This window comes from Pelophylax lessonae (assembly GCF_965119305.1).
Source record: "Pelophylax lessonae genome assembly, chromosome: 5".
In the NCBI taxonomy this organism is placed as follows: domain Eukaryota; kingdom Metazoa; phylum Chordata; class Amphibia; order Anura; family Ranidae; genus Pelophylax; species Pelophylax lessonae.
The window spans coordinates 70680304-70707493 of NC_138772.1; the positions used below are offsets into that span (position 1 = coordinate 70680304).

Sequence of the window (27190 nt, forward strand, 5' to 3'; positions counted from 1 at the left end):
AGCCACTTTGCCGCAGTAGTACTACGGTACTCAGCGGTAAAGTGGTTAATAAACATACAGTACTGAGCATACGTTTTAGGCAGGAGTGAAAAAATGCTGTAAATTAAGAAAGCTTTCAGAAATAGAAGGGGTAATAGGTTATTTTTATGAGTTAACAAAAGGGAAAGTAAATGAACAGAATAGAAATCCATATCAAATCAATATTTGGTGTGACCACCCTTTGCCATCAATTATTCTAGGTACACTTGCACACAGTTTTTGAAGGAACTTGGCAGGTAGGTTGTTACAGACATTTTGGAGAACTAACCACAGCCCTCTATCTCATCATGTAATCCCAGACAGACCCCATGATTTTGAGTTCAGAGCTTCGTGGGGCCAAATCATCACTTCCAGGACTCCTTGTTCTTCTTCACACTGAAGATAGTTCTTCATGACATTGGCTGTATGTTTGGGGTCATTGTCCTGCTGCAGAATAAATTTGGGGCCAATCACATGCCTCCTTGATGCTATGTCATGATGGATAAGTATCTGCCTGTATTTTTCAGCATTGAGGACACCATTGATCCTAACCAAATCTTCAACTCCACTTACAGAAATGAAGCCCCAAACTTGCAAGGAACCTCCACCATGCTTCACTGTTGCCTGCAGACAATGATTATTGTACCGCTCGTTGGCCCTTTCCCCAACAAACTGCCTCCTGCTACAGCCAAATATTTCACATTTGGACTCATCAGTCCAGAGCACATGCTGCCAGAACACAATTGGTCCTGACCATAGAAACAAGGCTAAGTGACTGTCAGGGTGCCAGGAAACCAGACCACACAGGAATGCAGGTACAATATAGCAGTTTATTGAAGCAAACAACAATAAACGCACAGCAAGAGTGAGGAAGCGAGATCAGGAACAAGCCAAGGTCAAGTCTAGAAGCGGGTAATGATCCAAGCCAGATGCGGGGTTGTCTGCCGTTGCAGGGTCGAGAGCCTGGAGAGTCGTCAGCCAAGCCAGGTCATACATGGAGGAACACAGAGAACAGCACAAACGCAAGGGCAAGGGCAACTCATCAGGTGATAGATATAGTCAGGTGTGCAGCATCATTACCGTGTGACACCCAGGCAGCCGGCAAGTGATGATGCAATCAGAGTCTTTAAGAGGCAGCCGTCTGCACATGTCCAAGATGGCTGCCAACAGGAGGGCAAGGTAAGACCTTGACAGTACCCTCCCCTCAATGGCCCCTCCTCTGCGGATCAAAAAACAATTTTTGAGGAAAGCGAGCACAGAAAGCGCGGAGAAGGGTGGGAGCATTAACATCAGCAGGCCATTAACCCTTCCAGCACACGAGATATTGAATCTGACCTTGGAACAGACGAGAATCCAAGATGCTGCTGTGTCTCCACTCTTTGAGAGCCAGGATAATGGCTAAGATCTCTCTGTCTCCAATCTCCTAATTGCATTCAGCTGGAGACAGCTTCTTGGAGTAGAACCCACAAGGAAGTAAGGGTCCATCTGGTGTCCGACGCTGAGACAGGAGGGTGCCTACTCCCATCTCAGACGCATCCACCTCTAAGACAAAGGGCAAACTAGAATTGGGATGAGACAGAATAGGAGCCAAAGCAAAATTAGACTTGAGGGCCTCAAAAGCTTGGATGGCAGCAGGGGTCCAATTGTGGGAATCGCTGCCCCTCTTGGTCAGATCTGAGACAGGTTTGGCCAAATAGGAAAAGTTCCTGATAAATTTCCAATAGTAGTTGGCAAACCCAAGGAAACGCTGAATGGACCAGAGACCACTGGGGCAAGGCCATTGTAGAACAGCCGAAGCTTTCTGTGGGTCCATGGAGAGCCCTTCAGCAGAAATGATGTAACCCAAGAAGGCAACCTGAGACAGGTGGAATTCACATTTCTCAAGCTTACAGAAAAGCCCATTCTCACGTAACCGTTGCAGCACCCATCTGACATCCAGGTAGTGTGATTCAATAGAGTCTGAGTAAATCAAGATGTCGTCCAAATAGACTACCAAGCATTGCTGCAACATATCATGAAAGACATCATTGATGAACTCCTGGAAGACAGCGGGTGCATTGCACAAGCCAAAAGGCATAACCAGAGAGTCGCCCTCCTTTATCCTAACAAGGTTATATGTGGCCCGTAGGTCAAGCTTGGTAAAGACCGTTGCTCCCTTGAGGCGGTCGAACAATTCAGTAATCAATGGAATCTGGTATGCATTCTTGACCGTGTTGCGATTAAGGCCCCTATAATCAATGCAAGGTTTCAACTCGTCCCCCTTTTTCTTTATGAAGAAAAAACCGACACCCGCTGGAGAAGTGGACTTGGGAATGTACCCCCGGGGTAGCGCATCCGCAACGTACTCCTCCGTAGCCTTATTCGCCGCAACCGAAAGAGGATAAACCCTGCCACCAGGGGGAATGGCACCAGGTTGCAAGTCTATAGCACAATCGTACGGATGATGAGGAGGATGAGCACCATGTCAAATACATCTTGATACTCACGATTATCATGTCACATGTGATGTCATGTGATGTCACATGCCTGACGAAGGGGTCCTGTGCGGCTCCGAAAAGTTGCACTATTTTTTTTATATGATCGTAACTTGAATAAAGTTTTTGGACTGCTTTTGCAAGAGCCTTGGTGTGCTGGCGAATATGTATTTACTTGTAACTAATCCAGTTGTTAACTGGTGATCGCTTCAGCACCCAATATATACGAGCCTACAAACCAGGAAGGTGTGCGATAGGAATATAAACTATACGAGGGTCTGAACCAGTCATCCCTCTGGTAACAGAAACTCCAGCTGCAACTGCAGGAACGGAAACAGGGGCAGCAGGAGCAACAACAGGAGGAACCACCGGCCTAGCAGCACAAGGAGCAAGGTGTAATGTTCGTGTAAAGGTGATCTTGTTGATCAAGCCTGGTAACCAGCATGGGGAGTGTAGGAGTACCTGCATCGTCAGGATTCATGGCCCTTGCATACTGTCAGGGGGGCAGGAAACCAGACCACATGGGAATGCAGGTAAAATAAAGCATTTTATTGAAGCAAACAACAATAAACGCACAGTAAGAGTGATCAAGCGAGATTAGGAACAAGCCGGGATCAAGTCCAGAAATGGATAGTCATCCAAGCTGGGGATCGAGTCCAGAAGTGGGTAGTCTGCCATTGCTGGGTCCTCTGCCAATGCGGGGTCATCTGCCAATGCAGGGTCGAGAGCCAGGAGAGTCATCAGCCAAGCCAGGTCATACACGGAGGAACACGGAGAAAAGAAGACTGCTAGCAGAGATGCACCTTGGAGCACAAACGCAAGGGCGAGGACTGCAACTCATTAGGTGATAGATATAGTCAGGTGTGCAGCATCTTCACTATGCGACACCCAGGCAGCAGGCAAGTGATGATGCAATCAGAGTTTATAAGAGACAGCAGTCTGCACATGTCCAAGATGGCTGCCAACAGGAGGGTAAGGTAAGACCTTGACAGTGACTCAACTATGCTCAAAAACATAGAAACTGGGTTGCAGAAAAATGGCAGCATGTGCTCTGGACTGATGAGACAAAATGTGAAATATTTGGCTGTAGCAGGAGGCAGTTTGTTGGGGAAAGGGCCGAAGAGCGGTACAATAATCATTGTCTGCAGGCAACAGTGAAGCATGGTGGAGGTTCCTTGCAAGTTTGGGGCTTCATTTCTGTAAGTGGAGTTGAAGATTTGGTTAGGATCAATGGTGTCCTCAATGCTGAGAAATACAGGCAGATACTTATCCATCATGCCATACCATCAGGGAGGCATGTGACTGGCCCCAAATGTATTCTGCAGCAGGACAACGACCCCAAACATAAGCCAATGTCATTAAGAGCTATCTTCAGTGTAAAGAAGAACAAGAAGTTCTGGAAGGGATCATTTGGCCCCCACAGAGCCCTGATCTCAAGATCATCAAGTCTGCCTAAGATTACATTACACAGAAGGATTTGAAGCAGCTTACATCCACAGAAGATCTGTGGTTAGTTGTCCAAGATGTTTGGAACCACCTACCTGCCGAGTTCCTTCAAAACTGTGTGCAAATGTACCTAGAAGAAATTATGCTGTTTTGAAAGGCAAAGGGTGGTAACACCAAATACTGATTTGATTTGGATTTCTATTCTGTTCATTTACTTTCCCTTTTGTTAATTGATAAAAATAAACTATTACCACTTCTATTTCTGAAAGCATTCTTAATTTACAGCATTTTTTCACTCCTGCCTAAAACGTATTCTCAGTACTGTATGTTTAATAAAAAAGAAGCTGCAAAGGCATCTTCAAATGTAAAACCATTTTACAATTTTGAATGAAAGCTCATTTGTTATTTCCATAAATATAAAATCAATCTAAGGTCTACTTTTGTTTCCTAATTTTTATTTTTTGTAATGAAATCTCTTTTTTACTGAATTTATTTTTTATTTTTTCTTCCATTAGTCAAAAGATAAAGTATGTGAAGACTTCTTTCCCACTACCCAACTCCCACGTCACACCACTTCTGGAATTCATGGCACGACCTCCAGACATTTTACTACAACCGCCAAGCTAACAACGTCACACCTGCCAAGCAGCCTCCCAACAGAAGGTGAGTTGGCAAATGTTTTTCTTGGAATAGTGAAGCTCATGCCGGTCCGTGTATGTCAGTGTCATCATTGACATAAACACATATACGCACGCACGCACACTAGCACAGGTTGAATTGGATGGATTGGTGTCTCTATTCAACCTTACCAAATACAGGGGTTGGACAAAAATATGCAAATACTACATGATTTTTAGGTGTGAAAGTGACGACATGTTTCATGTTGAAAGTATGTAACATTGATGAGACACCCAGCTAACAGATGGGAAGACTAATTTGACTAAAGCCATTCACTGTATGTGTTGCTTGTAATACAGAGTCATGTCAGAGCTTACTTAGTTTCAAAGACAGCAAATTGTTGGTCTCGGCTTAGCTGGTGCCTCTGTGACTGAAGTTGCCAATTTATTTTTGGTGTCGCGAGGTACAGTATCATAGATTATGACAGAGCATACAGTTTACCGGAAAACGTCATCTGATAAGCGCAGTCGACATGATCAACTGAGCGAAAGAGACAAAAGGACATTGCACAGGATTGTGACCTGGACTTTTGCATGAAGAGTGGTATCAGGTTCCATTATCCACCATCATCCAACACTTATATTTGTCATTTCCCAGGAGAATTAAGGACGTTGTAATGTTAAAAAACCCAACCCTGTGAAAATTCCCTACCCTCGTCACGAGGGTACGTCATTCATCATCTGAGTTTTCATGGGGTAGTGTTTTTTAAATGTTACACTACGCCATTCATCAGCTGTTGCCATGTGCCCCACTGCGCATGCCCAGTCACTAAATGAAATCATCTCGGCTCCAACCCTGAGACTTCCCTGCGGGTGCGCGTCATTCATCAGCAGGTGCGGCATCCCAAATTATCTCGGCTCACTACCTCCGCAGGAGCCTCTGGCATTTTGCCCAGTCTTCCACACTTTTTTCCCAGTAGCCAGGCACAAGGTATTTCCTACTGCCAGGTCCACACTCACTTCCGCACATTACTCCAATGACCAGTCTAAGGGTTTTTTGTTGTTGTTGTTTTATTGGGAAACTCGGATAGGGAAAGGGATATAGTTGGATACTTCCAAACTGAACTATTCACAGAGGACTCTAACTTCCTTTTCTAGTGAAACTTGGCTAAAGTCCTTGCAAATGGGCAGATAAAGACTTCTTCACAGCAGCGCCAAACTGATTGGAGAACTGAGCAATGTCCCTTAGTAAAGTAGTGGACAGTCCTGGACTAGCCAGTGTTCTCCTTGTGTGGACCCTCAGCTGACTAAAAACACAAGAGGAGGTTAACTTTCTAAAGATCTTTAGGGTGTTTGTTAGTGGCGGCTGGTGCTCAACATTTTTTTGGGGGGGGGGGGGGGCGCAAACAGAAAAAATCGAATAGGCATTGCTTTGCGGCAAAAAACGCGGCAAAAAATTGCATGACTTTGAGGTCACAAAAGTGTGAAAGGGGCCTTTAGTAATCAAAGTATAGTGTGCCCCCATCAATGCAGAGTTACTACAGCGTGCCCCCATTCAATGTAGAGTTACTACAGTGTGCCCCATTCAATGTAGAGTTACCACAGCATGCCCCCATTCAATGCTGAGTTACCACAGCATGCTCCCATTCAATGTAGTGACCAGCATGCACCCATCAATGCAGTGACCAGCGTGCCGTGCCCCCATCAATGCAGTGACCAGCGTGCCGTGCCCCCATTAATGCAGTGACCAGCGTGCCGTGCCCCCATCAATGCAGTGACCAGCTTGCCGTGCCCCCTTCAATGCAGTGACCAGCTTGCTGTGCCCCCTTCAATGCAGTGACCAGCTTGCTGTGCCCCCTTCAATGCAGTGACCAGCTTGCCGTGCCCCCATCAATGCAGTGACCAGCTTGCCCTGCCTCCTTCAATGCAGTGACCAGCTTGCCATGCCCCCATCAATGCAGTGACCAGCGTGCCGTGTCCCCATCAATGCAGTGACCAGCTTGCCGTGCCCCCATCAATGCAGTGACCAGCCTGCCGTGCCGCCTTCAATGCAGTGACCAGCTTGCCGTGCCCCCTTCAATGCAGTGACCAGCGTGCCGTACCCCCATCAATGCAGTGACCAGCATGCCGTGCCCCCCTTCAATGCAGTGGCCAGCTTGCCGTGCCCCCTTCAATGCAATGACCAGCGTGTCGTGCCCCCATCAATGCAGTGACCAGCTTGCTGTGCCCCCTTCAATGCAGTGACCAGCGTGCCGCGCCCCCATCAATGCAGAGACCAGTGTGCGTGCCCCCATCAATGCAGTGACCAGCGTGCCGTGCCCCCATCAATGCAGAGACCAGCTTTCCGTGCCCCCTTCAATGCAGTGACCAGCGTGCCATGCCCCCATCAATGCAGAGACCAGCGTGCGTGCCCCCTTCAATGCAGTGGGGGGCCCCCCGAGACCAATGCACTTACCTGGAGCCCTGGAGCAGCCGCGGCTTCTCTTCAGTCCCGGCGCGACTTCTCCTCACTGTGTCCCCCGGTGGCGCGTCTCCTCCAGTCCTCCCACTCCCGCCTCCTCCTCGGCCAATGGCATGGGGTTTGCCTTGCGGCCAATCAGGAAGCGCGTACCGGAGACGCTTCCTGATTGGCCAGGAGGAGGATCGCTTTTGACATTAGCGAATTTTAATTCGCTATTGTCACACAATGGGTGGGCTCGGGCGCACTGCTCTGCGCCCAGGCTCCACCCTTTGCATCACCCTATTAGAGCCTCTGGCTCTAATCAGGTGATTTAAAAAAAAAACCCATTAAGCTCCATGCGTCCGGCGCCCTGCATGCAGATTAGGGGGCCGGACACATGGATGGGGGGGCGGTGCCCCTGCGCCCTCAATACACCGGCCGCCACTGGTGTTTGTACTCACAAGGCTCCTGAAGCACCTCCGGCAGCCTTCTCTCTCCGTGATACCAGACCAGATGTACTGTGGACTCTCCCTCTGTCTGCTATAGTAGGACCAGGATCAGCCACACAGACTTCAAGCCCTCAGGTCTCCCACCTAGGGCCACATGTCTGCAATGTAGGCCCTCCGGTCTCCCACCTGAGGCCACATGGTAGCAGGTGCTGGGGGTGGCAGTGCCTCTCCTCCAACCTCCAACCTGGTGCAATTCTCTGCTAGGAATGACCCAAAGCCATGTGGACCCAAAGCCATGAATACAGGCACCCAGCATGACTAAGGGCTTCTTCCCTTGTATTTGGCCAGGGCTATATGAATATTCATGCTCCCATCTGCATGATTTTCACCTACTATCCAGCACTTTCCATAGTTGCTAGGACAGTGTGAAACTTCAAGACAGCATAAGCAGACTACACTAGCTGATCACCGCTCCCTGTTAAGCAGACAGCAATGAAATGTACCTAGCTGTCTCTCTGCTAAGCAGAGCAACCAAAAACTATAATGCACTCATCCTAGCACCTACATAGTAGGGTGCTACATGCATATTTTAGAAACCTAGCACTGCCCATGATTAGAGATTTTTTAGAAGATGGGCAGAGTGTGGGTGGGGCCAGTTGCTTGGTAACCAAGATAGAATAAAGGTAAACCGTGACCAAGGTAGGTGACACAATTATTATTTCGATTAAAGCGGAGTTCCACCCTGGAATTTTTTTTTTTTTTAAAAATACCCCCGGGACAGTCAGGGCTAGTGCATTCCACAATGGCTAGCCTCTGATCTGTCCCGGGTTGCACTTACCTGTTAGGACAAATACTTACCTTGAAAAAGTCTTGTCCAGCGCTGCCATCTCAGATGTGGGCAGCTTGAAGCCAGCGCGTCCTCGAAGAAGCTGTTTAGAAGGGGATGACGCGCGCGCCCCGGAAGTGACATCGGGGCCGGTGCAGGCGCAATGATTCCTGGGAGCGATGACGTTCAGCTCCCAGGAATCATTGCAGAGCCAGGAAGTGACGACGGGCCGCGGCCGAGGAAGGAGGAAGAAGGAAGTAAGGTAAGTATATTTTCTTCGCTACGAGGTAAGTAAAAAAAAAAAAAAAAATGCGATTATCCATTTGTTTTTCAGGTGACCCGGAGCGAGAAGATGGAGGTAAGTATAAAATGAGGGTGGAACTCCACTTTAAGTAGATGCACAGTAGCTAAGTGGTTAGCACTTCTGCCTGGTAGCACTAGGGTTGTCGGTTCATAATCCCAACCATGGCACTAACTGCTTGAAGTTTGCATGTTCTCCCTCTACCAGCGTGGGTTTCCTCCCACACTTCAAAGACAAGCTGGTAGGTTTATTGCTCCTTGCCCCTAGTATATGAATGTGAGTTCAGGAGCTTAGATTCTAAACTCCATGATGTGAATTTGTAAAATATATATATATATATATATATATATATATATATATCACTGTATAAATTGATTGTGCTATATAAGTACCTGTAATGAATAATAATTAATCATGTTACAAATAACACATGGAAGACAGCAGCAAGATGTATATCCCCTTGATGTTTCACTCATATACAAATATAATAGAGAGAGGGCTTCATGGTGCAGTAAGCAGAATCAATTTTATTTAAAAAAAAGTAGTAACTTACAGTACAGTTGCAGATATAGCATATAACAGATGGATCGCTCGGTCCCCGCAATATGCGGTGAAGAGAATCCGAACTTCCGGTCACGGCCGTAGACTGGAAGTGATGCCACCCGGCTGCTCCCGACGCGTTGCGTCACAACCAACGTGACTTTATCACCCTTGTTTGTAGATGCAATAACTTTTGTGCAAACCAATCAATATACACTTATTGGGATTTTTTTTTTACCAAAAATATGTAGCTGAATACAAATTGGCCTAAAAAGATGAAAAAGTTTGATCTTTACATTTTTTTATTGGTAAAAAAAAAATATATATTTTTTTAGAATTGTCGCTCTTATTTTGTTTATAGCACAAAAAATAAAAATTTCTGAGGTGATAAAATACCACCAAAAGAAAGCTCTATTTGTTTGGGGAAAAAAAGAACATCAATTGTATTTGGGTACAGCGTCGCACGACTGCACAATTGTCAGTTAAAGTAACGCAGTGCCGAATCGCAAAAAATAGCCTGGTCATTAAGGGAGCAAATCCTTTCGGTCCAGAAGTGGTTAAAGTAGCGAGGTGCTTTTTTTTAACAAAAAAGGGCCTGGTCATTAAGGGGGTAAAACTTTCTAGTCCTTACGTGGTTAAACTTTAAAAATAATTAGCTAGTCTCTCTTTAGCTTTATAGTGCTCGGTGGCGGTGAGCTGTCAGCATTGTGGAAGCTTGATCCATCTTTATGACCCTTGGCTGTAGCCACCATCATGTATGCAAATAAAAGTGGACATCTGGAGAGTCGGGGTCATGCTGCTTTCAGGGCCGTGGAGCTGTTATAGTTTAAAACAGCCTTGCATGTCTTATTTTTGCCTTTAAATTATGAATATGCCAGAAAACAAAGCATAAAAGCAAACAGAGCATTGATCAGATTATGCTTTTATAGCAAATACAAACATTCCCTTAGCAGCTGATAGATCTCTTTCAATAAGCATTTGGCAATAACAGAAGGATATGGAAGAGAGGTTAGCAGTGCTGTAAATAAAACAAATTCACCATGCACAGTACTGAAGGAAATATCGCTGATATAAACAGTGTGCTGTGACAAATAGTACAATGAACAGCTTTATTTTCCTTTTTTGAAGCTGTGACCTTTGGAATGTTTTAAGAAACTGAATGGCATACAAAGTAAAACAGTTCATTTTTGTTACTTATCACTGAACTGGATATTTAGTACAATTTCTAAGTATGTACTTTACTACAAAAGGTATGTTTTTAAAAAAATACCCTACCAATTTCTAAACTTCTCCTGTACATCATATCTGCAGCACCCTTCTTAAGGCCCCTTTCATAATTGTGCGACTTGTCATGCGATTTGGGACTGCAAAATCGCATGACAAGTCGTTCTCCATGATTCCCAATGAGCCCCATTCATATCTGTGCGATTTGAAGTCACACTGACTTCAAAGTAGCCCCTGCACTACTTTTGGCATGATTTTGATGCATTTTGAGTAAAAGACATTATAAGCCCAGTCAAAATCGCGGCAAAACGTTGCGTCAAAATCACGGTAAAATTGCGCGACTTTGAAGTCACACAAGTGTGAAAGGGGCCTATGTCTGCTTTATGATTGCTAGCTTACAATAAATACAACAGATGGGTCATAGGAGCCTATGGGGGATGCCACCACTCCTGGGTATTCCAGCCATTGTCGAGAACTCCCTTCTCTCCCCTGCAGCTGGCACTTACTGACACAGGGGATCAGGTTTAGGATCTTATATCCAAATATCACCCAAACCGTCCTCTCCCCTCCTCCCAAGACCTTCTGCTCTCTAGCTCCCTTGCCTCCTCCTCCCATGCTCATTTCCAGGACTTCTCCAGAGCCTCTCCCATCCTCTGGAATTCCCTACCCAAATTGTCCAGTTATCACCTACTCTGTCTACTTTTAGGCGATCCCTGAAAACTCATCTCTTCATGGAAGCCTTTTCTGCCTTTAGCTAATAACCAAATCTTCTACTTCCCTCATCAGTTTATTCCTTACAGTTATTACCTTTTGTTTCAGTAGTCCCTCCCTATTTGATTGTAAGCTCGCAGGAGCAGGGCCCTCCTAACTAGGGATCGACCGATTATCAGCAACACCGATATATCAGGGGCCAATATGCACTTTCCCCGATATATCTGAATCGGCCCACAAGACTGTTGGACCCTTCAGGAGGCGCAGCGCCTCCAAGCTGTCACAGCCAGGTGCCCATAGTTGAAATGCCGGCTCTGGGGAGAGGAGAGGGAGACAAGTGATGGCTCGGGTGACCACATCTCTGGATCCTGGGACAGGTGAGTGTGTTTATTAAAAATCAGCAGATATACTTTTTGTAGCTGCTGACTTTTAATAAACATAAAAATCACTGGAGCTCTTCTTTAAAGCGGACCTCAAGTCATTTTTTTCATCTTTACATCTATTAAATCTTCTGCCCTTGTTTTTTTAACCTTGGATAGACCAGCTCTCTGCTAATCTATCTCTATGCACCCACCCCGACACAAATTTCCAGTGGCTTTTATCTCCCGTGTCAGGGAATTTGTTAGAAGTTATCATGCTGATAACAGAGGAATGGAGCAGCAGAAAGACAAGGGACTTAGGGCTTTGGAGAGAGATAAGTAAACACTACAGATATATGTGCCCAGGTCAGATTTCATGAATGGGGTTTACATCCACTTTAGGCCCCTTTCACACATATAGTCCGTTCAGTTCATCAGTTCAGTCACGTCAAATGTATCTGTTTTTCATCCGTTTTTCGTCCCTTTTCATTCGTTTTTCGTCCCTTTTCATCCCTTCTTTGTCCTTTTTCATCCGTTTTTCATCAATTTTTCATCAGTTTTTTTTCATCCACTACCAATGCAAAAACGGATGAAAAACGGACCGTTTGTCCGTTTACATCCATTTTTCGTTAGATCCGTTTTTTTTGACGGATGAAAAATAGGGCATTCATCTGTTCAAAAAAACTGACATTGACGGAAGCAGATGAAAACGGATGTTAACGGATGATCATCCGTTGTCATCTGTTTTTCCATAGAGATTCATTGATGTCCGTTTTTCATCCGTCAACGGATGGATGAAAAACGGATAAACGGACAGCATGTGTGAAAGGGGCCTTAAGGTAAAAAACGCCCCACTACCTGATTGTAAAACATTTAAGGGGCCATGTGGACAATTATTGGCTGAACAGTGACTGCAATCAATCAGACACAATAGCCAGAAGGGGTGATTCCTCCATCCTTGCTGTTTAGAGTGAATGGAGAAATCTATTGATTCCTCCCATTCAGCCAGCAGATCTAAGCAGTAGAAATTGAAGTGTGAATGGCTAGCCTAATCCTCCGAGCAAGGTAGCTTTGTATATATTTTCAGCTCTCACTAAGCACGCTGCTTTACCACAGGTTAGAAAAAAAGTGTACTGAACTTAACAGCTGGGGCACCAAAGAATTCTTCTATATGGCCACTGGGTTACTTTGCTTTGTAATAGCCTTTGACAGGTTTGCTTTAGACCAGAGAACCATTTTCTCAAGAATTAAACTGTCCAGAACTAGCTAAAGTTTGGTGTATAAACTGTTAAAATCTGAAATGTTATTATAATACATTATTATATCTGACAGCTAATTACTACAGTAAAAATATTTGCAGAAAGTTTGACGATGTTGTCACGAATTTCATTCCTGTGACAGTTTTCCCCATAGCAGTTCTGTTTTGGAAGAACAATATATAGTACATCTGCTGAAATTATCTACAGTATTTATTTTGTAGCAAGTCTTCGCACATAGATTCTCAATATATCATTAATTACAGGAATCCATGGAATTCATTATTTATGGTGTCATGTCATTGAATTGTTCATTTAATTTTTATTGCCTATTTTAATGGAACCCTGGGACTTAGACACCTACATGTCATTAGAAGAGGACTTGGTACTAACTATATTCAGTTGTAAACTGGAGATATGGGGACAAGAAGAGAAAGCGTCTTCTAAGTGCAGTAAGTTAGTACAGTTTATTTGATCAAAGGGTTAAAAACACTCACGAGAGATAAGATCAAAATAGACACATCATAGGTAGACACTGTGTTGGCCATCCAGTTGGCGGGAGCCTCTGGTGGTGGTGTAGCTGTCAGATCTGGCAGGGGGAGCCGGGGATGCTGGCTTGTGTCCCAGGGATGCCGCACATCTATCTGGAATGCATTTGGAACGCACCAGAAGTGGCTATAATAGATGCCTATGGACTTTCTTATCACCCTACTTGCACCCAAAGATCCCATGTTAGAATATACAGTTGTAAACTGCCTGATTATCTGTTGCAGTTTTTTGTTAAAGGTCCTATTTACATGGGGGGGGGGGGGGGTACCACAGTGTAAGCCTGTGCTAGACTGTGTTTACCCGAATGGGAATGCACAGGTGTTCTGTGCATTCCCATGTAGGCAGTTCCATTGCTGTCAAATGGGATACAGCAACTGCACGGACACAGATGTTGCACCCATTTTGACACTTGTGTGGGTGCAGGTGCACAGCTCTGAACACACTGTCTGCATTTGGGGCCATGCACCCACATCCACACGGATGTCAAATTAAGAGCAGAATCTGTGTCTGGGTCTGGGTAGAACCTGCATCCCAATTGACATCAATGGAACTAACTGCACTGAGATCCATCGGATACCTGTGCATTCCCATGCGGGTAAACATGACCATGCGCTGGTATTCTCTGTAGCATTTTCCATGTCAACGAGGACTAATACACAATACTAGATGTGTTAAAGCAGGTTTTCAGTGTATTTATATATCTCTATATATGTACTGTATACAGCATATCACTGTTGTATAATACATTTAAACTTTACCCTTTTACGCCACAGTAATCAATGTATGTGGCAGCAAAAAGCTGGGCTTTAACGCCCACAAGTCGCACACGTTCTCCCAACACAACGTCAGGGCTGCCGAAAACGGCTCTTGGTTCCCAAGAAAACATCAGTAGCCAGCGGAAATGGCTTTCAATCAATTGACCATTGTGACAGCCAATCACAATGATCACATGATCACCGATCCTTCCTGTCCCCCCCCCCCCCCCCGGGCATTAAGAACTTTTAAAGGGGATTCCAGGGTGGGCGCTGGGCGGTATAGGGGTTAAAGCCCAACTCCAAGGGTTAACTACTTATCTAGTTTAGGGGAGAGGAAAAGAACTTTTACTTACTCGATCCTCTGCTCCCCAAGCAGCTGAAGCTCCCTCACACTCCAGCGGTGGATTGTCTCTTTTGCGTCATTATGTCCAAAGCAGGGATGGGGATGGACCCTGCTTTGATCATGATGACATTAGGACCTTAGACCACTGGAACACTGGGAGAGGAGACTCTGTGGGGCCAGTCTAGCAGCATGGATGAGAGGATCATTGGGTAAGTGGATCTTATTTTCTATGCCCCCTAGACCTGAACGAGCAATTAACCCTCGCAGTGTGGTCACATCCTCGATGCAAGGGATCATTTTTATGTTTCCCGCACGCAGTTGGGCTTTAAAGTAAATCTAATCCCAAGAGCAAAAGCGTAATATATTTCAGCCTAGCAGTCTTGGGATATTGGAGCTGCATTAGTCTACTTTTCTTTTCTTCAGACTTTTTCCTTTATTTTTATCTGGTGATCCTGCCTGTAATATACATTGTGTCCTAGGGAGACCATTCTCAATCACCATACAGTATCTATGGACTAGGACAAGACCACAGAACATACACCCCTATCCTCTTCACCACACCGAAGGGAGGGAGGTGTCTTGTAGTCAGAATAAAGGCCCTGATAACTTTGAAAATATAATGCAAAGTGCACAGAAAACCAGATTTCTAACATATACAGAGTTACTCCTCCTTTATCAGGGCTTATGTATTGTCATCAGGGCTTCTGTATTGTCATCAGGGCTTATGTATTGTATAATCTCAAATTTGGTTGAACTTGATTGAAATGCAACAATAGTTATAAAATATATTACATTAACTTTTGCCACTGGCAGTCTGTGTAGTATGAGATTCATATGGTAGTGGTGGCCCTCAGTGGCCCAAGGGGTCAAGCCGGAAAAGTAGGATAAAGACCCACATAACCCAGAGTATTCACTGGAAAAATAAGAGGAGATATGTATGTATAATTATTAACTCTAAAAAATAGTGGATTACAAGGAAAAAGTGAACAAAGTACCTTACATTTAGTGAGGTTGAGGTAACCATTTTGTGTAAGACCCTCAACACCACCATACATTTTAGAATTGGTCATTCTTGATGCCGCAGAGGGTGGGGGGCTGGTCCTGGGTCCTCAGAGTGGCTCTCAGGGGGGTTGATATACTTTTTTATTTTTTCATTTTTGCACTTATCAAACAGATATGAAAACCAATCTCAAGGTGCTGTCCATAGGGTATAACTACCTTACAAAAATTGCACTTAAATAAATTAAAGTCAATAAGATGGTGTGAATAAAAGAGATCCAGCAGCCCCCTTAAGTGTAAAAACACTTCCAACATGACAAAAACGTAAAGGCAGGTGCTAGCGTTTCAGTGCATAATTATGGATATAAAATATAATTATAAATACTCCTGAGGAGGCGCATCATGTCAAATGCATAGAAGCTGAACCGTAAGTGTTCCACCAAGGTTGCATGCCGGCTCTGGCATTACATGTGGCGGTGCCAGGGTGGTGAGTTGTCCAAACTTCTTTTGGACAACACACGTCCTGCGATTTTCTTTGCGCAATTTTGCAGCGATTTGTTGTGTGGCAAAATTGAACCTCGTTTAGGGTGCCATTGGGATATAATGGCATCGCAAACGCTTTGCGCGTTTTGCCGCAATTGCGAATCACGGGCAGAATTGCCCTTATTCCGCCCACAATTCAGAACGCCCAGGTGTGAATGGAGCCTTAACTATTTTTGTTTAAATCCACTTTTTAAATAAAATGATGCTTTGTTTCTGGGTTCTTATTTACTGATATGAGCGAATGAGAGTTGATGACAGTGACATCTAGAAGCTGGGTGGTGTTTGATCCTTCATGGAGAAGATCTACCATCATATACACAGGATTTAAAACATCAGGCTTGTCGGCCGCAGCCATTTGGTGGGTGTATATTTCACCTGGGCACGTGGAAAAGCACTTTTCAAATAAAAGAAGAAAGAACTATTTCACAATTGATATAACATCACAGTCATTGGGGACTTTTCTTGATATAAATATCTCAGACTTTACATAAAATCACAGAGATTGTTTATAATTATGCACTAAAAGGCTAACGCCTGTCTTTTAATTTTTATCAAACAGATATAACAAAACCAAATGTCATTGGTATATTTAACAGATCAAAATGAAGCAAATGAGAAAAGTTTATTGTTTATTGTTGGAGTTTACTTACTGAGTATCTGATTCCACTTTATATTGTGCCTATATCAAATTGCTGCCATGTTTCTTTTTCAGATGACACAAAGATTGCGCTACACCTCAAAGACAACAGAGGTAAGGCTTGATTTACTGATATTGTAATGCCTGGTACACACTGTAAGTTTTCTTTTTCATTCAACTCAGCGGGCTGAACGAAAAAAAAGCTGAGGAAGTCTCTGTACTAACTATGCTATGTTAGTACAGCAATCTCTCCCACTGTGCTATTGTTTCCATGCAGGGAGACTAAACCCCCCTACCAGAACACACCCGTCCGCGTTTACAGCCATTGGCTGAGAGTGCTGATCCGATGCCGATTGGTTGCTGTTTTTACAACATTTTCCTTCAATAGAAGCTGGTTTGTTAGATCAGCTTCTGTTGGACAAGGACCTGTACACAAAGGCCACATGTTGGCTGGTTTTTACTGTACCGGCTATTTTTGGCCAATATTCTGCCAGTGTGTACAGGGCTTAAAGTGGCTGTGAAGCCTTGTTTTTTTTTCTATTACAATAAAAAACATATTATATTCACCTTCTCTGTGCAGTTGATTGTGCACAGAGCATCCTCCTCTTCTCGGGTTCCTCTTCTCGGGTCTCTCATTGGAGTTCCTGGCCCCACCTCCTCTTGAGTTCCCCCAAAGCAAGAAGCTTGCTATGGAGGCACCTGAGCCGAGCTGCAGCTCCGTGTATCCATTCAGACACAGAGCCTCCATTTGGCCCCACCTCATCTCTCCTGATTGGGTGACTGAGTTTGATTGACAGCAGTGGGAGCCAATGGCGCTGCTGCTGTATCTTAGCCAATCAGGAAAGAGAGTTCCATACAGCTGAGAGACTCGCTGGATAGACAGAGGGCTCAGGTAAGTATTAGGGGGTTGAGGTGGGCTGCTGCACACAGAAGGCTTTTTATTCTAATGCAAAGAATGCATTAAGATAAAAACCTTCTGACTTTACAACTCCTTTAAGAGCTAGGCTGGCTGATTACAAAATAAAAAGAATAGATTTTCTATCCACACAAGCAAGGTGTACTATCGTATTATGGGATGTCTAAGCTGTCAGAATACACTGATCAGCCACTGATTGAATGACAATTTTCTAACATTCCTGTTCAACAGAAGTCAAATATTAGATCGACTTCTGCCAAATGGGAACCGCCATAGATGGATTGAATATCGAATTTGAATTCCAATTTTTATCCATCTGTGGCTATCTTTACAGATTGATGGTTACCTATCTAGTCCCACAGCACAAGGTGAGACTTTTGCATTCTACCTCTGAGAAGAGTGAAGCATTTCATGACCTCTGTATATAATAAGGATCACAAAATTTTTCCAAGCACATGAATGGCTTTTAGAGTCTTACAATTCCCTGCTATACTGTACTATACATCTTCTCCATATTTGTGGGTCTGGTGGCGAGTTCACTACCTGAGCAATTTTCATCAGTAGTTACAAAACAGTTTTGCAAAGATTATTTCATATTCTGTATCTCTCTGTTTACAACAAATTCCTTGATTTTTTTAGTGGTTACTTTAAGAAGATCATATCCACTACTGGACACTTTACTGCATATAACCAAACCACAACATACTGTATTATTCTTTGCATGAGCAAATGTAGTTGCCTTGTTCACAGAAAGGGTTATCGAGTGAAACCGTAGCAAAGAAAAATGGAGATATTGATCACAGCTTTCAGATTCCAAGTTCACAAGTTCACAGCCATTTTTTTAAACTGTCCTGACTTACTGCAGTCTTATTGCCAATTTTACAGTCCTATGTATGCAACATACATGAATTTAACGCCCCCTGTTTTCATCATAGAAAAGGGAAAAATTGTGTGCAGTTGCAGTTAGGTTTTCAAATAAGAAATCCTCATCTTTCTCAACTTAAAATAGAGTTCTAAGCAAAACCCAACTACTCTTAAAAATGTTCTCTTTTAATATCTGTTCTGATGATATATATTTAAAGATATATACACTATTGTGCAAAAGTTTTAGGCAGGCGAAAAAATTCAGTAAATTAACCACTTCATTAGAGTGCACTTTCACCCCCGTTTGCCCAGGCCAATTTTCAGCTTTCAGCACTGTCACACTTTGAAGGACAATTGGGCGGCCATGCTACACTGTACCCATCTGAAATTTTTATCATTTTTTTTCACACAAATAGAGCTTTCTTTTGGTGGTATTAAATCACTTCTGGGTTTTTTATTTCTAAAAAAAAAAAAAAAAAGACAGAAAATTTTGAAAAAAAAGTTTTTCTTATTTTTGGTAAGTAAATTTTGAAAGTAAGTAATTTTCCTCCTACACTGATGTGCGCTGATGAGGCGGCACTGATGGGCACAGATAGGCTGCACTGATGGGCACTAAGAGGCGGCACTGACAGTCGGCACTGATGGGCAGCACAGATGAGCAGGCACTGACTGGCAATAATATGGATATTGATTGTGGGCACTAATGCTGGGTATTGTGGGAACTGATGGTGGGCACTGATGAACATTGCTTGGGGGGACTTATGGGCACTGTTTTTTTACTTTACAGTAATCAGGGCACTGATGATCAGTGCCCTGATTACCTTTCCTAGGCTCCCCTTTGAGGAGGAGCCACTGATCGGCTCTCTTCACCACACTCTCTGACATTGTGAGGCGAGGAGAGCCAATAAACGGCACTTCCTCATTTACATGTGACCGGCTGTGATTGGACACAGCCAATCACATGGGTAAAGAGCCATGTCATTGGCTCTTTACCAAGATCGGGGTCGCCCCGTGTCCTAGCAACATGGTTCGGCCACGATCGCCGCACTGCACACCCCAGCAGGCACGCAAGAGGGGCTGTTCTGGTGCGCCATCATATGGCGGCGTCCCAGAACAAGAGCCGCACCACCCCGCCATCATTTGACAGTGGGCGGGTGGCAAGTAGTGAAGAATGTGTCCAGAAATAGAACTGTCAATAGTTTATTTTTATCAATAATAAAATGGAAAGAAGATGAACCGGAGAGAAATCCAAATCAAATCAATATTTGGTGTGACCACTCTTTGCCTTCAAACTTCTAGGTACACCTTCACACAGTTTTTGAAGGAACTTGGCAGGTGGGTTGTTCCAAATATCTTGGAGAACTAACCATATATTTACTGTGGATATGTAGGCCCCCTCAAATCCATCTGTCTATTCATGTAATCCCAGACAGACTTGATGATGTTGAGATCAGGGCTCTGTGGAGGCCAAACCATCACTTCCAGAACTCCTTGTTCTTCTTTACTCTGAAGATAGTTCCTAATGACATTGACTGTGTGTTTTGGGTCATTGTCCTGCTGCCGAATAAATTTGGAACTAATCATACACCTCTCTGATGGTATGACATGATGGATAAGTATCTGCCTGTATTTCTCAACATTGAGGACACCATTGATCCTGACAAAATCTCCAACTCAATTTACAGAAAACCAGCCCCAAGCTTGTAAGGAACCTCCACCATGGTTCACTGTTGCCTTCAGACACTCATTATTGTACCACTCTCCACGTCAGAGGTATGGCTTTTTGACTGCAATTCTTCATGAAGACCACTTCTGGCCAGACATCAGCGGACAGTAGATGGGGTGTACCTGGGTCCCACTGGTTTCCGCCAGTTCCGGGCTGATGGCACTGCTGGACATTTTCCCGATGTCAAAGGGAATTAAGCATGATGAGTCTTCATCTGCAGCATCGGCTGACCACTGTGTCTACAGTCCTCAACCTGTTTCTTCCTTCAAAAGAGCTTGAACAGCACATAATGAAATTCCTGTCTGCTTTGAAATCTTTGCATGGGAAAGACCTTGCTAAAGCAGTTACCTTCAGTCTTGTTGCTGTGTTCAGTCTTGCTATTGTGTATGACTTGTGACATGAAACTATCTTCTACAGTCTTACCTTAGCAAAGTTTGGCTGTTCCTCACCCAGTTTAACACCTCCTACACAGCTGTTTATGTTTCAGTTAATGACTGTGTTTTAACCTACATATGAAATTGATGATCATTAACACCTGCTTGGTGTAATAGGTTAATCATACACCTGACCCTAATCCTACAAAGTCCCTAACTTTGTTCAAGTGTACACAGTGTGTAAGTGTAAGAACCGATGCTGGTTTGAAGCCAAAGGGTACAAATACTGATTTGATTTAGTTTTTTTTCTTCTATTCGCCCACTTTGCATTTTGAAAATTGATAAAAATAAACAATTAAAACTATATATATATTTTTAAAGCATTCTTAGTTTACAGCATTTCTTCACTCCTGCCTAAACCTTTTTCACTATAATATATATATTGTATGTATATATACCTACATTCAGGCTGCTCTGGTCCTGTCACACAATCTGACTCCCCTCTATCAGCCAGTGGAGGCTGCAGGGACAAGAAGGATGCACTGATGACAGATGAGCCATAGAAGCCTGTTCATTCTGGTCTCAGCTCCTGAGGCTGCAGAGTTGTGTGCAACAGCTCTGCCTGTCCCTTCCCTCCTCCTGTCCAATCAAGGAGCACTTTGTATTATGTGAACTCATTCACCAAATATAAAGGCTTCTGTGAATGAACACTGGAGGGGAGGGGTAGGGGTAGACAATGGTGCTGCTGTATGACAGAGCGGTGTCTCTCCTGTCAGAGAACTGGAAGTGTAGATATAGCTGTGCTCCCGAAGTTCCCTAAAACTGTGAACTGTAAATTAAAGAGATAAATCGATGGTGGCATGCACCTCGTTAGACTTAACTCATAGTGTGTCAGCACATTTTACAGAATTCCTAAATTCCTGGAGCTCAGTTTTAAAGTTTAGGAAAATATAAAAGATACAAATTCATGCAGTTCTACAATCATGTAAACATAAACCAATGTGCAAAGACTTGGTCTCTCATTTACATTTTTTAATAGAAAATGAGAATCCTCCTATTAAAGTTACTAGTTCAGCACACTAGACATAATGGATAAGTTATCCTATAGCAAGAGCATAGCAAGAGTGCTATGCCCCTGCTATGCTCATAGAAGCCCATGTGTCTAGCTGAATCAGGTCAGTATCTCAAAGAGAAGCGGTCAGCCGAAAAAAAGTTTCCATTTACTTAAAACACTTGCCAGTTGCTAGGCCCGGGTACATCAGAGTATGTCAGAGGCAGTAACGTAACCCCCCCTCACACACACACACACTTTTATTTGACACCAACCGTCACTAAATATTTGTACGGTTTTGCAAGAACTTTGTCACTTTAAATAATTTGTTGTGGAACACATTGTAACATACAAGCATATACATGATTGTTAAAGAGGACTTAAACCCTCCTAGTGTTTACTGTACAGCCAAGGAAAAAGCCATCTTGGCCTCAGGGGAGGACTGGGCCAGGGGGCAGGGGGGCAATTGCTGGACCACTTTAATGCCCCGTAAGAAGACTGCACTGCTTCTGCCACAGACATGCCTAAAGGATTCTTGGTAAAGAGAATTAAAAAGTCCCTGCCACTGATCTACTGAGTGCGGTTTAAAGACAAGGACAGAGTGCAGGTCTCCCCCCAGCATGGATGGCGTAAACGGTGACTGAGCAGAGGCCGGTTCCATGCCCCCCCCCCCCCAGCCAGCCCCAACCAAGCTATCCCAGCTCCCCCCAAACTGCCCCCTGCTGGCCAGGTTGGGAACCTGGATTCAGCTAGTAAGTAGAGAGTATCTGGAGCAGGGCTTCAGCTTAGAATGGGGATCAGGAGGAGGATGGGAAGATAGAGAGTAGGAGGGGGCCCTAGCCACTTCACCATGGTCCTTTGGTTTGTACTTGCCCCCTGGGCTGAAAGTTGCCAGTCTGCCCCTGCTTGGCCTCTGTTTGATTTGCAGTTGCCATTGTGCTGCACATGTGATCTGCTATGACACCAGCCACTTGATGGCTTGACAGCTCAGTTGAGAGCACAAGTAACCGTGATTGCATGTCTTGAATGTAACTTCTTTAGGAAAAAGTTATATTGATGGGTTTAGTTCTGCTTTAGGCTGGGTTGGTATCTGCCAACTAAGGAAAATATGGTAAAAAATAAAACTGGTGGATTTGAATTTGGCTAGCAGGACAAGATTGGTCAGATTTCCATAGTAAGTATTTAGAGGTTTGCTCACTTCTGTTAGATCACTTGTAAGTAATGGCCAGTGTATGTCCAACAACATGATTGATTGATTGATATGGTCAACGGCCAAGTTTTCTTCATCCTTATTATGTGTTCTTTGCACAAGAGGCACGTATAGAGGCCACCAGAGACAGTGGCGTAGCGTGGGTTGTCAGCGCCCGGGGCAATGCAAGTAATTTGCGCCCCCTACACAAACCTACTAGACCACTACACAGGCCACTACACTGGCACCTACACTGACCTAGCTGACCACTACAGAGACCTACCTTATTCCTACACTGACCTACCTGACCACTACACGGAGCTGCCTAATTACTATACTGACCCCTACACTGAACACTACACTGACCTACCTGACACCTTCACTGAACCCCCTACACTGACACCCCCCCATACACTGACACCTTCACTGACCCCACCCCCCCTACACTGACCACTACACTCACCCCCCCTACACTGACTCCTTCACTGACCCTCTCTACACTGACCCCCCCATACACTAACACCTACACTGACCCCCCCTACACTGACCCCCCCCATACACTGACACCTACACTGACACCCCCCCATACACTGACCCCTTCACTGACACCTACACTGATCCCACACACTGACACCTTCACTGACCCCCCTACACTGACCCCCCATACACTGACACCTAAACTGACCCCCCTACACTTACCCCCCTATACTGACACCGACACTGACCCCCCCATACACTGAGCCCCCCATACATTGACCCCTGCACTGACACCTACACTGACCCCTTTACACTGACCCCCCCCTATACTGACCTCCCCACATTCTCACACTGACCTCCTCTACACTGACCCCCCCATACACTGACACCTACACTGACCCCCCTACACTGACACCTGCACTGACCCCCCTACACTAGCCCCCCCCTACACTGACACATACACTGACCCCTACACTGACCCCCCCCTACATTTCCACATACACTGACCCCCCCATACACTGAACCCCCCATACACTGATCCCTACACTAACACCTATACTGACAGCTACCAGCTACACTGACACCACCATATACTGACAGCTACACTGACCCCCCCTACATTCCCACATACACTGACCCCTCCTACACTGACACCTACAATGACCCACCTTCACTAACCCCTCTACACTGACACATACACTGACTGCCCCCCATACACTGACCCCCCCCCTACATTTCCACATACACTGACCCCTACATTAACACCTATTCTGACACCCCCAACACTGTACCCCCATACACTGACAGCCATACTGACCCCCCTACATTTCCACATACACTGACCACCCCTAAACTGACCCCTATACTGACACCCCTACACTGATATCCCCCCTACACTGACCCCCCCATACACTGAGACTTATACTGACCCCCCTACACTAACACCCCCCCCTACACTGACCCCCCCATACCCTGACACCTATACTGACCCCCCCCAACACTGACCCCCCCCCATACACTGACACCTACACTGAGACCTATACTGACCCCCCTACACTGACCCCCTCCCCCCATACACTGACACCCCCCATACACTGACACCTACACTGACATCCCCCCCTACACTGACACCCCCCCCCTACACTGACCCCCCCCCCCCATACACTGACACCTACACTGAGACCTATACTGACCCCCCCATACACTGACACCCCCTACACTGACACCTATACTGACCCCCCCTACACTGACACCCCCTACACTGACCCACCTCACCCCCTCCCATGTCCATTTCCCTGGGCCCCCAGGGGCAGGCAGCACATCACTTACCTTGTTTTGTGTCCAAACACTGGCGACTCGAGAAGGCGATCCGGAGTGGAGGGAACAGCGTGTCGGCGGCCGGTCCAGATAGCAGGGGGAGATTCCAGAAGCAGTGCTGCACATGCACAAGACTGTCATCTTCACCCACGAGTCCGACCAGCCCCGCCCCGCCCCCTGGCCACACGTAACACCTTCAGCGGTCCGCCACTCTTCCTGCACCAGGCAGCAGTCACGGAGCCAAGAAGAGAAGTGCGAGCGGGCGGGCGGGCGGGCCGCTGGACGGGGCAACATCAGAATAAAGGGACACTATGATCCCGCGGATGGCGGGCGTGGGATGCGCCCCCCCAAATGTTGCGCCCGGTGCGAGTGGCCCCCTCAGCACCCCCCACGCTACGCCACTGGTGGTAGAACAAAGCGATTTTACCAATACTGTAATTATTTTTTAGGGATACATTTAGATCTATACAATGTATGTGGTTGCATGCACAGAATGGCATTTCTTCTTTCCTAGAGAATGCCAAAATCTGCAAAAGCAAAAGCCAATGGAACTTCCATAAGAGATGTCAAACAGAAGTAAGAAATTTTAAAAACACAGAATTGTATTACATAAACACAAAATGTGATAAAAAATACATTCTAAAATATAAATAAAGTATGCAATAATGGGCAGTTGGATTATTTGCATCATATTTTGGTTTGCACAAGTACTTGATATATCAACAGTACCATAATAAATGCAAATAGCTGGACTATGACATCCTCATACATTTTATATTGATTGACATTATCCAAAAAATAATAATAATAGCCCACACCCACAAACCCAATTGCTAATAGAGGGGGTGGGAGTTGGATCTTAGTCAATGGATGTATGAGGGTCACTTTAGGGCAGGCATGTCCAACCTGCGGCCCGGGGGCCCCATGCGGCCCAGAACCGCAGGCAATGCGGCCCACTGCCCCCTGACAATTTCTTTTTTTTTTCTGGGTAGGAAGGAAGTCGAGTCGGGGGCACCGCCACAGCGGCTTCCAACTAACTGTAGGCAGAGGCTGCCTCGGAGGGGATCATCCACTAGTTGTGTTAAATTAGTGCTGGGGGGGGGGCGCAGCAGCGCGGGAAGGGCGCGGGAAGGGCGCGGCAACGTTTTATTACTTATATACCTTAACTATAGTATATATTTTATATGCGGCCCGAGAAAATTTCTCTACACTCAATGTGGCCCAGAGAAGCCTCAAGGTTGGACACCCATGCTTTAGGGTAAATGAACAAAAACAGTGGGAACAGTGAGTGTTTAAGAGATGTCTAACAGAAAGAGACCTCTAGTTACTTACCCACTCACTTAAATAAAGTGGGGCTCTATGGTCAGGACAAAACATGTGCAAAAACTACAGATAAGAAGAAACTACATAAAGTACCATAAAGATGAGCCTCCGGGGTATAGTAGCAAAAAAAGTAACAAAAACAACAATAATCTATAAAAGTATTAATTTTATTTAGGCTCCAAAAGCCATTAAGCAAAAATGAAAAACAGAACCACCTCCCATCACCAATCAATAAAAAAGACATAACCAAAATGGTGCGCCAGACACCATACTCACACACTACTCAAACATTCCTCTAATGACTGTTTGCCAGTTTCAATAGGAGATAGGTGAGTGCATCTACTGTAGATTAATCTGAGGTTCAAAAACACACTGATACAGATACATATGGACATGTGGATATGACCACTACTGCGGGTCTACAAATATTGAATGAATGGTCAGTCACTACTGCTGCATCAGTGTGTGAAGTCCCCTGGGTGGAAAGAATTGCAAACTAAAGGAACAGGGAAAATGATTGCATAGTAGCCGCGCTGGATTGTTTTTCATTTTTGCTTAATGGATTTTGGAGCTTCAATAAAATTATTACTTTTATAGATTTTTGCGGTCACCGTAAGGTGTCTGTCCTGGGAGCTGTGGAAGAGCAGGAAGCCAAATGCCAGGGCTACCACAGGGAACCAATGGACCTCCTTCATAAATAAATATTAAAAGTGAAATGTATGGGGATTGGATTAATACCCTAATATATAATTCCTTAACATATTTTTGGACAAACAAGGGTACTCCTGATGAAGCAAACTGAGATTCACGAAACACATTGAGAATATTCATGATATGAGAATTCAGCTATTTGAATGTATTATGCTACTGTTGATTTATCAAATATTTGTGTAAACCAATATGTGATGCAAGTAATTCAACTGCCCGTTAATGCATATTTTAGAAAGCATTTTTAACCACTTGCAAACCGCCCCCCCTTAGGCAGCAGGGAAGCCGATCCATGGGGCTGGTGGCTGCGATTGTTGTCGGGCACCAGCGATCACTTCCCATGCACAGAGAACGACAGTCTGCTGTTGTAAACACAGCAAACTGTTGTTCTCACTTGAATGAATACAGAGCGCCTGTGATCCTCCTATTTAGGATCACAGGTCTCTGTTGATTTCCCTCACAGTTAGTAAACACCCTCTAGACACACATTTAACCCTTTGATCGCTACTGAGTTAACCCCCTGCCAGTGTCATTATTACAGTAACAGTGCATATTTTTAGCTCTGATTACTGTAGTAATGTCACTAGTCCCCCCAAAAGTGTAAAAAAATGTCAGTTAGGGGTCTAATCTGTCCGCCACAATGTCGCATTCCCGCTAAAAATCAGAGATCACCGCCATTTCTAGTAAAAAAAAAAATTGACATACATCTTTACCTAGTTTGTCAGCGCCATAGCTTTTGCGCAAACCAATCAAAATAC

At 44.8% G+C, this 27190-nt stretch overlaps 1 protein-coding gene across 1 annotated transcript in view; it reads left to right on the forward strand.

The window, feature by feature from the left end:
- Positions 1-27190, forward strand: part of PLXDC2 (plexin domain containing 2) — an 804296-nt gene that overhangs the window by 738562 nt on the left and 38544 nt on the right. Inside the window, exons 11-12 of the mRNA XM_082259441.1 lie at positions 4454-4601; positions 16563-16601. Of these exons, the coding sequence (XP_082115567.1) occupies positions 4454-4601; positions 16563-16601 (187 nt within the window). The remainder of the gene's footprint in view (positions 1-4453; positions 4602-16562; positions 16602-27190) is intronic.